This window comes from Aptenodytes forsteri, unplaced genomic scaffold (genome assembly GCF_000699145.1).
Source record: "Aptenodytes forsteri isolate BGI_AS27 unplaced genomic scaffold, ASM69914v1 Scaffold9, whole genome shotgun sequence".
Classification (NCBI taxonomy): domain Eukaryota; kingdom Metazoa; phylum Chordata; class Aves; order Sphenisciformes; family Spheniscidae; genus Aptenodytes; species Aptenodytes forsteri.
In genome coordinates, this window is record NW_008796217.1 from 7,753,484 (window position 1) to 7,766,689 (window position 13,206).

Consider the following 13,206-nt stretch of genomic DNA (forward strand, 5'->3'; position numbering starts at 1 on the left):
TTAATGTTTACATGTTCAATTCTGCAACAGAAAAGTAAATGGGACCATGGCCAACAACTTGCATGGGAACAGGATTAGCTCTTGTGCAAATGAAGCTGTAGCAAAACTGCCATCTTTTGTCAGGGGCTATTGATTACAAAGATACCACCGTAGGCTCAGAAGTCCCTCCACTGCACATTCCTGAGAGCTGAGGAAGGTAGTCCAAGGAAATATTACTATTGCGTGGTCTATTCTTAATATATTTCTTTAGACATCTGTTGTTAAGCACTGCTAGAGACAGAATATTAGGGTAGAAGGTTCTTTAGATTGTCCAGCTATGGCTGTTGTCTGTTAAATAAGTGTGTTGCTATTTGCTTTAATTTTGTCTTCCTTCCATTTCTCACCGCTAGGCAGTTTCACCACAGTCCAGATAGCAGAAAGAGATGAGCCTTGTTTCAAATATAAGAATTTTAGTTCCCACATCTGACTCCAGTGAAGTGTGTGTGGTGGGGATTGGGTTTTGTGTGTGTTTGTTTTTAAGGTATAAAATATCCCTTTCTCTTCATAATTAAGATTTTTCTAATTGCTGGACAACTTGCAAAACACACAATTTTTCTTCCTGTGGCATATGACTTGACTTCTGTTTTGTTTGCTCCTCACCCCTCTTAATACATTGGAGATAACGTAACTAAAGAAAACTGGAGAGAGTATGTTAAAATCTCTGGTTCACGTATTCCTTCATGTCTTAGATGTGAACAGATTGCCAGATTCAGGATCAGGAGGGAGTTTTTTTTCCCCAGACTGGTTTGCTTGAGGACTTTGCTTGAGTGTTAGTTCTCGTCTACTACTTAGGGCCAGGTCACTTGGGAGATGTTTTCAGAACTGTGGAATGTAATGACATTCCCAACCTGACCTGCTCTCGTCCGGCAGCATGTTCCAGCGGTGGTGGCTGTTGATATTTTAGTACTACATTTTATAATAAGATCCTAGGAGTTGTTTTGTGACTATGGTGCCTGTGAGTCCACAGAGAGGTGTGGACCATTTTGAACTAGACCCTAACTACTCAGTTACCTATGACTGTGGCAGATGGGACCTGAAGATCCCAGTGGTCCTTCACAGGCTTCTGTTCCTAAAGTGACGTTGCTGACTGCAAAACAGTAGTATTTACCTTCATGCACGTAAGCTAGTAGGCTATAATAAGCAATCCTTTTGAGAGCTAGCTGTAAAACCACTGCCAGTATGGCTCCATAATAGTTAAAGGTGAGCTAAATCAACACTGAGATGCCTCGGTCTGCTTTTCCCTTTGTGACACCCTGCCACAGCAAAACCAGTTTTATATGTTCTTCTTTTTTTGTTAGATTAGTATTCTGTCAGTGTAGCATCCCAACTCAGCTCATCAAATGGTTATGTGAATGGCAGTGGTGGTGTTCCTTGACCTAGAACAAATGTATGAGGTCTAAGACTGTGTAACAGTTTTCTTTCTTCATAACTTTTGCAGGTATTGGGGCTGCTGGTGTGGACCCTGATTGCTGGAACAGAATACTTTCTATATCCAGCCTTCGGCTGGGTGATGTTTGTAGCTGTGTTTTACTGGGTTCTCACCGTCTTCTTTCTGATCATCTACATGACAATGACCTACACCAGGATCCCCCAGGTGCCATGGACCATGGTGGTAAATACACCCATTCTTTGTTGTTTCAGGTTTGCTGGGTTATGAAGAGAATAAAATATTGATGCATTCTATGGGTGTAGTTAACCAACTGTACTTGTGCTTTTTGCAGATTTTTTCCTAATTGCTGTGTGGCTGCGTACCTGCAGTGTTTAACCTTCATACTACCCAGACACTTTTAAAATGCTTTTCCTATGATGTTTCACCACTTTGTTCAGCGGTTGATGTAGTGACTTGATTTTTAATAATGTGTGTGTGACTGATACTTATGCACAGTGGCCTCTTTTTCTCCCTGTAGTGATTACATCCCATGAAGAATGAGTCTGTTGCTGCCCCTGAGCTAACAGACCTGGCCATATGGCTTAAACAGCAGAAATCCCTACCTGAATCAACACCATGAATTGGAAGTGGGACCCTGGCTCTTAAAACATGAGTCTTCCTCTGCTAAAGTAAAAGCAAAGGTGGTTCAGAGGTAGCAACAGTCTGACAATCCATATCTGGCCTACTGTGAAAATGGTGCTGAAAATTAGTGTTATATATATGTAAAATACATGCCATGTAATCCTTTGCTTTTAGCTCAAGACTTAATGCAAATCAGATAAACAGCTAATGTAATTACAGAAAAATTTCACAGGCGCTTAAAATTCAGATCCAGTTTTTGTGGTTTGAACAAACCTGGCTAGCTGTACCTCTCAACAGTATATTTTTACATGATTTTCATAACAGGCTGGTGTTCAGGGTAATAGATCCTGAAGGTCATTGTCATCTCAGCCAACTGGCTATTTGTGACCCATCCAAGAATTATTATAAATTTTAGCTTTGCATTTGTCTGATACAGTGAGATACTGGTGGTTTTTTTTTTAATAGCTAAAGATTATTGACTAGAATTCTGTTAATTTTATGATAAAATATATTTGACTTCTGTGTTGCAAACAGCTTGTTATCAGCTATATTGTGTATGCAGGTAAAATTGAATACTGTTCTTTTCGTTTTCCTATTTGCTGCTGTAATAAATAGCCAGGTATAGCAATTACTAATAAGAACAACCAGGATTACGTTCAGATAGCTTCTTTGTTTTCGAGTTTCATGACCAGCAATTACCATTAAGGCTATAACACTGCTATAGAAATGTCGGATTATCTCAATTACAGTAGTAATGTGTCTGGGTCCATTTAAAGGTGTGGGGTATTTTTTGCCCATTGCATTAGATGTAAGTAAAGTACATTCAAAGGGAAAGCATCTCTGTATCCATTTGGATACAGCTTTAGTCATTATCCCTCTTTCATCAGTTTAACACTATTATCAGACAACAGCTGCACATAAATGACTTGCCCCTGATCTATGTGGTAGACAAGCTGGAGTATTTGATTTGTTTCTACTTCATATTGAGTGTATTTCTTACTCTGAGTTTCGAACGTATCATAGATAAGATCACATAAATGTAGGTCCAAAAGGTAGTCTCCTTTTATAGCAAAGGGTAATATGAAGAGAAAATAAATGCAAAATAAATAAAAGATGCTTGCATTCCAGCTTGTTGTGCCCTAAGGTATTAAAGGAGCTGTTGGGAACAGCCTTTGAATTGGATCTCTGCCACTCCTGGCTGGCCAAGAGGAACGTTGGGTCTCTTTTCAGGGAGATGTTGTTAATGTCTTCATTCAAGAGAGCATGACGCGCACACCTTTTTGAGTGAGTTCACGCCCACCTTCCCCCTGTTCTCTGAAGTATCCTGAATTTCAGTCTCTGCTAGTTACTGCTCTGCCTCCTTAGGCAACAGTTAGCTCAAACTGTGCCTATTGTATGCAGTATCCAAAATTACATCTGGACTTCTCTGTCATAAACCCACTTTTTGCAGGTTAAGCATATTACCAAATTGCTTAAGATGCAGTTACTTTTACTGCAAATTAACCCAAAGGACATGCTTCAAAACTGACTCTCCTTAATAGTGCAAGTTATTTGCTAAAACAATCAATGGAAGCTTTTAAAATCCGGTAAATTTGAATTTAAGAAGCAGATGGTAATTTAGCATGAACCATTTGGTTTGAGTAATATATTGGCAGTAAAGGCCCAATCAACTTGCATTGCATTCCATCTTCCCCAACAGTGTTATTTCCCAGAGCAGCACTTCTCAAAAATTACGTGCTTTTTTTCTTTTCTACATGACAAGATATTGCAGGGATTTGTAGTTTCCAGGGTAATTGAGTCTTTTTGGAATGAGAAATCTAAAAATAACAACAACAAATACTCTAGGCAATCAAATTTGGAGTTTGAAAATCAGTGCTTTACAGAAGTTCACCTGAACCTGCCAATTGTTGGCATCTTATCCTAAAATTGACAGTTTGATATTTTATTACTGTAATGCCCAGATAAAACAAGAGAGGTGAGATCTGTGGATAGAGATAATACCTTTTATTAGATCAACTGATGTAGGTGAGATAAACCCTGCTCATTTGTAAGTGTATGAATCAGACCTCAAGTGCCAGGTGTTGGACTCCATCTGAGTGCTGAGGCACTGCCCCCGGTTCCCTGCGGAAAGGTGGGTAGGTGGCTCTTTTCCAAATGCCCTGAAGTTGCAAGGACTTAAGAAGCACAGGAGGACATCCATGCCCTTCAGCCTGCTATGAAAACTGTAAGAAGGCTTTTAGCGTGGGAAGTCTCATATAGGCAGTGGCAACCTGAAGACTGACATGTTGACAGATGACAGCACAGCATGCTTGCTCTCTGGAGGGACCTCCAGTTGAGAAAGCATGTGTTTGGGGAATGGCTTCCCTTCAGAAAGTTTTGAACCCTGTGTGTCACGGGAGCATGCGGCAGTGGGCCAGACTCCACCGAGTCTGAAGTAAACTCTGCCAGAACCAAATGTCCTGGAGATGGATGTAAGGAGCTTCCATACCAACCACTTCAAGCTGTTGATCCATGCTTTGGTGCACTGAGGGAATTGCTGGTGTGGATACCGCTGTTGTCACTGCCTTCTGAACTTCTCTTCTTGGGCTGAAGTTCTTTTTTTAGATTCTGCCAGAGTTGGTGACTAGTGAATTCAATAGTGAATAATTGGCATATATTCCTAGCATCCACTGGGTGACACCATGGAAATTAGTAAGTTGGAACTGCACCAGTATGCTAACATTTAGAGACAACTGGGGCAACAGAGTTAAGGGTTATGATATTGGTGTGACACTCTGGAGTGCAAACATGGGGCCAGAAGCTGAAGGGAGCAGATCATGTACAACATTAGGACCTGGTCTAAATTGAGTCACTAATTCCTGCAATTGTCACTAGGTGCAAAGCATGTCATGGGTATTCCACTTAAACATGGCACCAGTGAACTAAAAGTATATTTTATGGCCAAATTCATATGCCTTAGACAAGTAGCAGGGTGGAGTTTTGGGGGATTTTTTTTTTTAAATAAGAATGAACTTCCTATAGCCATGACCAAGTAGTGAGTAAGTAAAGGACAAAGTATTAAAATTACATACTTCAGAAAAACCCTTAATACCTTTTTATCTGTCTTTCATCTTCTTAGACTTCCGTTCTCCCTTCCTTTCCTGTTCTCCCTCACATGCAAAACCCGAATAAACTGTTCTTGTTTGTTCTCTGTAGTGTTATGTGAGATCAACGTTATCTGCTTTGCTTCTTTCTTAGTAATGAACATAGGTACCCTGAGACATTAACCCTGCTTCTTGGAAGAGAAAATGAAGCATCTGCCATGGATGGGTCTTGATGATCCATATAGTCCATTCAGACTGTTCTCCACCATGGTTTTATCTGTTTCTTTCTCCTCTCAAAAACAGGCAGAAGGGAAAGGTACTGAAAGGTGGAAGAATACGGCTGAAAAAATCACCCCCTCGTTATCTCCTTCAGAAGTGGAGAAAACAAAGTTTTGGAAGCTTTATAAATATTCTTCATATGCCATGAGTTATTGATTCCTACAGTGTATCTTTATGTAGATTAGAAATGTAATCAAATTGCAGTTTTGTTTTGTTTTGTTTTTTCATGTAGTTCTTACTGCCTAACACCTAGACTGTGATAACCAAACTTTTGTCCTTATTTTCACTTTTGGAAAATCACAGTACACCAGCTTCAAGGGTTTTGTTTTTCATGTAGTTCTTACTGCCTAACACCTAGACTGTGATAACCAAACTTTTGTCCTTATTTTCACTTTTGGAAAATCACAGTACACCAGCTTCAAGGCTCTTCTGGATTTAGTGTGATGGAGAGAACAGTTTGTCCAAAATGTGCTTTAATGTTTATGGATGTTCCAAAATAAGCAGTTAAATTTTAATCTTACCAATAGAAACTGGGAAGAAGGTAAAAATAGTTAAGAATCATGTTTCTTGTGTACATTGCATGTATATATTATATTTCAGAGGAGAGTTTTGTAATGTTGGAATAGAAAATGGTAACAAATGCATGTGCATATTAATTACTTACGTTTGGTTTTTCAACAGGGTCTGTGTTTTAATGGAAGTGCCTTCATTTTGTACCTCATTGCTGCCATTGTAGATGCATCTTCAGTTACCAAAGAACTGGACAGTCACAATTACAACAGCTGGGCAGCTTCTTCAGTGAGTTCATTTTTTGTTTAAATCAGTTCTATGTCCAATAAAGTTATATCAAAAGAAGGCTCACTGGAAGTGCAGGTTGAAATGCATGCGTTCTGGATTTTGAAAAGCTGCAGACTGATATAGAAGCTCACACACAAAACCTATAAGTAGCTGTAATTTAGTTCATAGTTTTTGGAGGTGACTAGAAGTTCCACCAGGAGATGACAGTCACATCGGAAAAGGCTTTAATGTTTTTAATATCATACTGCTTTTCCCCTCTCCTGCCCCCATTTATTACTAGCTCCCTGGCAGAGGTTATAGCCTGCACATCAGAGTAGACAAAACAGATTGGGTGAGCACCAAGTCACCTCAGTGCACCTGGACAACTTCAGAAGCAGTTTAAACTAACTCAGCTAACTTTGCTCGCATGTGGATAAGGTGCATTTAGCTTTTTGTGGGCTCAGCCATATACACAGCGCCTTTGGGAAGGTCCTGAAGTGCTATTGCTGTTTCTACAGTGATCTTCCTGTTACAGCCTCAACTTTTGGTAATCTTTCTTCTGAGTTGGGTGGGCAATGCCTGAAAAATCATGTAACTTCCCAGTGTTTTAAAGTGGATGCAAATCATTAATTAGTCTGACATTACTGTCTTACTGCTTAGATTTGGAAATCCAAAGCAGTCAGTCAATGTGGGTGAAAAACAACTTTTTTTTTTTTTGAAGACCCTTGTCACTTTCTGAGTAGGTGAATGTATTCTCTAACTAAGGGAGTTGTAAAAGAACTTTTTGCATGTTGTGGCTACGCTAGTCAAATTCAATTGTATAGAGTAATTCCAAATTACAGCTACTTTGCTGACTGTTCATGCTTCTGCAGTTGTCCTCTCTGGACTATTCACAAATCCTGTCTTCTGTCTGAAGCTTATCGTATACGGCCATGAACGCCTGCTCTGTTTTTGTCTTGGGAATTGGATAACTACGTCCCTGTCGCTTCAGTGGTGTTCAGGGTCTTCTCCCCTTGGCAGTTCGTAACTATTGATGTTACTCAGCCATTGCTGTTGACAGGAACTTGCTTGCTGCTAGATAAGCTTCCATGCTGATTCAGGTTTTATACAAAATGCACAAATGCTCAGTGTCTCATGGGATGTTTGGAATCACTTCTAATACCTCCTAATAGTGTTTATCTAATGCACTGTCTAAATAAACTATTAAATGTAGATTTGCGCTTTCTGAACCTATTAAGGGTTTCATGGATGGACGTTTGTGAGAATTTACCAAATCATCTATCCCCAACAGTCATTCTCTGTTAGATTTTTAGATGGAGCTTTTATTTCATAAGAAACAAAACTATTGGCAAAGAAGAACGCTACAATTTTCTATTGTAATAATATTTTACATCATGATCTACAGTTTTTGGTGCCACGGATTAAATTTACATTAGACAAGACTCACCTAGAGCCCTCTGTTGGAGGACTTAGATTTACTGCCTGTATGCATGCTTAGTAGTGCCCTGCTCTCAGAGCTGAAGTGTCTACCCAGGCCAATGATGGTATATAAGCAAGAAACATTGGTAGAATCCTAAAATATTTTTAGGCTGGAAGGGACCTCTGGAGGTCATCTGGTCCAACTCTCTCCCCCCCTTAAAGCAGGGCTAACTCATATCAGGCTACCAGGGCCTTGTCCGCTTGAGTTTTGAGTATTTCCAGGGATGGCTATTCCACAATGCCTCCAGGCCTCTTGCCATGTTTGATTACTCTCATTGTGATTTCCCCACCCCACCCCCCAATATCTAATTGAAATTTCCCTTCTTGTAACTTGGGTTTGTTCCCTCTTGTCCTATCACTGCTCACCTCCAAGAAAAGTAGTGTTAATCTTATTTGCAGTATCAGCTTTATTTGGTTCAGTTACCAGCACAAAACATTCTGGTCTTATCGTAAGACCATTTTGAACGTTGTCTATTTTGAACAACATGCAGTGATTAACAGGAACTTAACCACTGGCACTGAATTGGACTTTATCAGTACAACTGAAATAGTTCACAGCTGTTCTTTGGTTTCTGTGTGCATATGCTGCAAGGACTGCAGAAGCAACACTACTGATAGATACTGTGTAGTTTTAATCTTTAAACATAAAATAAATCTAGCCTGCTACAGAAGGCTTATTCTGTAATCAGTTTCTGACAAAGTAGTGATATCTCAGTGTGGTTGCCATCACTGTTATTTGCACGGAGGAATACCTTTACTCATCATAGGTTACCAATTCCAGAGCTGCTCTAATCGGTACTGCTGTTTGTGAACTTGACTGGGCCTGCATTTGAATCCAAGTTTTCTCTGTAAACAAGCTATTTTGATGCACAGCGCGCCATACTGAGGTACAGGTGGGCTGTAGGCAATTCCTGGAACATAGCAGCAATGCAGGAGTGTGAGCTTGAGCTCACACTGTCCCGTGGACTATCCCTCAGTCTTTACCAGCAATTGATGTTACAACCAGCAAGTATAGGATTGGTGGGAGTCCAGTCTATAAGATCTATACTGAGGCAGTATAATGTGGAGATACGAGTTGAAATATGCCATGTTTTTTCTGCTTCTAGGCCCATATTTCTATGCATAATATAAGCTTACTTACACAGTGTTGACTGCGATGGCCACACAAGTACAAGGAGGTGAAAGAGTGCCATTTTAGTCAGCCTGCTATTTCTCCTTTTTTCCAAATCCCTTGGGTATTTCTTTCGTAGAAATTACAGTGCTCTTAAATATATTTCGTTTCCTAATTTTTTTTTTCCCCCCTCTCTCTACAGTTCTTTGCCTTCGTGGTTACCTCCTGCTATGCTGGAAATACGTATTTTAGCTTTATATCTTGGCGATCACGAACTTTGCAGTAAATATTTTGTTAAAATGAATTCTGTAGTATAAAATATCTTGAGGATTATACTGTTTTGACAAAAGCTTGGAGGAGGGATGAGGTCTTCTTGAACATTTCTGATAGAATTGACACAATATATTTTAAGCTGAGATTAAAATGATTATTTATAATACAGTATCATCTTTGGAGACATCTAACACCGACTTTGTACTGTATAATAAAATTCGTACTGCTTCTTTTAAAACTAACATGGTATTTTTCTAGACATTGTATAGATGTTATTACTAAAGCTTTAATAAATCTTACTCAGACAATGTGCCAATTTTGTAAATGTAACTTTTTTAATGTTACAGGTGTACTTTTGATACTGAATGCTACAAATCAAAACTAAGATTGATACTGTCTCATTATTATGTATAAAAAGTGACCTTGTGCAGAAAAAAAACACCCAAAACTTTAAAAATAAATAAATAATTGACCCAACTGTGCATGTTTTGTAAATTGGGAGTAGAAGGCTGCTTTTTTAAATTTCTTTTTCAGAGTAAAATACGTACTACTAAGAATTCTGATGATCCTGTCAGTTTGCATATTCTAACAGCTTCTCACAATCATGAGATTGCTTTTGGAACCTGTTACTGTAGGTCTGAAGCTCGCTGAAGGAATGTTGCGCCTGAAACACATTATCTTAACAGGTTTCTCAAATCCAGCAGGCTCCAAGGCATAAGTCTAGACAACAGTCCCTTAGTGCTCAGTGTTTAACCTACTGAGAATATCACAAAACACCTACTAAAGGTAATATATTTTGTTTCTCAGGGGACCGTGTTTTTCTCTTTTCTCCTCAGATTAGGCCATTAATCTGTCCTAATTAAAATCTGGGCTTCTAAATCCTATTAAATGATACACAGATTAAATCCACAGAAGAATTGTCAAGACGCTAGTGCTAGAAACAAAGAATTGCCTCCCTCCTTTCCCGTCTACTGGCATCATCTGTGAGTTGTTAGTTTAACAAATGAAATTTTTAATTTGATGCTCATATTTAAATATCTTTGAGTCAAGCAGAAGTATGACAGAAGATTATGACTTTCATCACAGATACCTTTGAAAATGACTTTCAAATACAAATTACCTAAGGAATTTTTTCCAGGAATTATGTGGAGAGTGTAAGGTCGTGATTATTTTGTGATATTATTTAAAGTTTTCCTCATTTAAAACTACTGGTAAATCTTTTATTCCTGGATTAAGAAGATTTGGACTCTCTTCCAGTCTTCAAAAACTTAGTTGGGCGATTATATATGGTAGTAGAGAAACCTTACTGCTTAAAAAAACTTTATTTCTCCCTGTAACTAAATGGTGTGTGCTTACTTACGTGTGTGCCCTGCAGCAAAGATTTATCAGCAGCCAGCTAATTCTGTTCTCAATCACATTGTTTTGTTCTTGATTATCTGTCAGAGTCACAGGATTTCAGTGTAAGGGAAGCCAAGATATTATTTAGAACCCTATATTTGTCTGCAGATTGCATCTGGCCTGTACAACAAAGGTCAGGCTGTCTGCTGCTTGCTAAAATTATCCAGTTGTGAGAAGGAAGAAGGGCTACCAACTATGCATTTTATCTACACAGATAAAATGTGTCATTAAAATCCCATATGCTCTTTTCCATTGCTGGAAAAAATCAAAGGCATAAAAATGATCCAAATTGTCAACTGATAAAATGTGACTAGAAATATAGCCAGAATTAAAATCTCATCAGTGATTCCTCATCAGTAAAAATGCTTTCGTAGTAATAGAAATGCGTTCTTGAGAGGTACATCAAATATCATTTAAGTCCAAAGAACGTGACTATGTTTGCACAAATGTTTCATGATTTCGTGGTAACTGCAATGGTCTGGTCTAAAGTCATAACCCAGACATTTGTGGATAGAGGTAGTAAGAGGGAGTAGAGCTAAGAGGGAGTACTATGTTTCATCCAGTTTACCAAAAACTGTCATGGAAACTGTGTGTCACATGTCAGAATAAACCCATTAATGAAGGACAAACCCACACTATTACCAGATAAGGAATGATTCTGGCAAAATGTCTACCACCTCTCTGAGCCTTCAGCGCTGATCCTCAAGGGAAGATGTGTGGAATGTCTTCCAAAGGCAAATCTGTGAGTTGAATCCTTAATTCTGAATTTTAAAAAATATGTACTAGGCAGAAATTTGCTTTATGCTTGCCCTTGCTTTTTTTTCACAAACCATAACTTATCTGCCTTGCTCTTTCCTTTTAGAAATAGAACTATCTTACTGCCTGTGCGCTCTCTCATCTGTCTCATTTCTCAGCTGTTCCCCAGGTACCAACTGTCTGGTTTTCAAGTGTTCTGAATATCTAGTTAAAATTGGGAGGAATTAGTACAAGCTGAGAATTACTTCTGAAGTTTGCTCCTCCTATTTCAGGCCTGAAGAAAGGCATAAGCACCCAAAAGGTTATCTGTTTGTTCTAGCGCATTAGTCTTAAATACTGATTTGCAAACTATGACTTACACCTTTGTATATTCTAATATTGATAAAGAAGATAAGATAGCCGTAGTTTATCATATAACAATTAAAACAAGGTTTGTGGCTGCAGGCATTGCTTAGCGTTCATAAGATTCAAAGAAACCTTATTTATTAAGAATTCCACTAATGATTTCAGTTGTTCTTTTACAGATATTTAAAATAAACAAAATGCCAGTCAACTTCCAAAATGAAGGTATTTGACGTTATAAATAACTTGTTTCAGACAAACAGTCTCTCTGAAAAATCTAAGTCACCCACATACATAAGGATACTTGATGTCAACTTAGGGCCATCAAATTTCATTTATTAAGGAGTTGTCAGTACCTCTTATCATCATACATGATGCACTTAAGATGAAGTAAACAGCATGAGAACTGTAATAACTTCAAATTCAGCAGTATTTTAGACTGACTTTGTGCCAGTGGTTTACAGAAGATGCCTGCATTTCTGAGTAGAAAATATGAATTACTCTATTTGTATTAGTTTAAAGGTATTTCTATTGCACTGGGCTGAGCTCAGATCAGCAGGGCCCCAGTCATATACACACTTTCAAAAGAAGTTAAGAACTAAAGAAGCTGAATCAGCGGGTAAGAAAAATATATTTCTTAATAGGAAGTACAGAAGTTACTAGAACCTTCCTCCACAGGGCTTGCAAGAAGCCTATAAACATGCATGCTTCTCAACTTGAACTGTAAGAAGAGGGGAAAAAAAGCAGCTGTTCAAAGAAAAAAAAAACAAACCCTTTCTCAACAGCTAGCATTTTACTCTCCTGTAGATTGGCAATGTTGTAGCTTTGATATCTAAATGATGAAATGAGATAAAATTTGGTGGGACAGGTAATATCTTTTGTTGCAAAACTAGCTGGCTTAATAGTTCTGGGCTTGTGTGTACTGCTTAGTCTATTACAGACCATTGCCTACGCTGGCAAACCCTGTCTTGCTCATGTAAATTACTTACGCTAGCCCCTTATTTGTGTTGGAGATCGTCTGAACTTACGTGTCTTTTAGTTGCTGAAGGAGCTATTAAATACTAAACATGAACAGAACGTGCATCCTAACTGCAGAACAGAGCAGTTCTGCAGCTGAAGATGGGGTTACTCCTCTCATGAGTTACAAAAGTGGCATATGCCCAGCTCGGAAGCCCGCTATTACCTCACTTGTCAGAAAACAAAACAAGTTATTTTTAAACTTGAGGAAATTATATAGCTTCCTTTGCTGAGTTTTGTTAGTATCTCCGCACGATTTAATTCAACCAATGGGGCTGAAACATTTGGACAGTCATTCCAGTTTTGCCTGTCGCTGCCCATTTAATGCAAATATTTTCTCTTTTATGAGATCATGAATCAGGAGCTTTGGTGTATTTTGGTGAGAATAAACGTTGTGTGGGAAGACGCTGTTTGCAGCTGTACCTCCACCGCGAAGCACCGGAGCAGCTCCCCTCCCAAGAACATCGCTGGCGAACTTTGGCACTTTTTCACGGTTCGAGTAAAACCGCTAACCGCGGTGGCGGCCGGTTCAGTGCGGAGCTCCCCTCCCGGACCCCGCAATACACAGTGAGGCGTCCCTCCCCCTGCTTGGAGATGTTCGCTTCGGCCTCTACCTTCACGTAACCCAGCTGCAAAGCGGG

General features: G+C 39.0%; 1 protein-coding gene across 1 annotated transcript; it reads left to right on the plus strand.

Moving 5' to 3' along the window:
• Window positions 1-985: 985 nt before the first annotated feature.
• On the plus strand, window positions 986-9,362 carry CMTM8 (CKLF like MARVEL transmembrane domain containing 8). The gene is made up of 4 exons (XM_009288656.2): window positions 986-994; window positions 1,478-1,651; window positions 6,094-6,210; window positions 8,982-9,362. The coding sequence occupies exons 1-4, from the start codon at window positions 986-988 to the stop codon at window positions 9,063-9,065; spliced, it is 384 nt and encodes a 127-aa protein (XP_009286931.1). The 3' UTR covers window positions 9,066-9,362.
• Window positions 9,363-13,206: the final 3,844 nt, after the last annotated feature.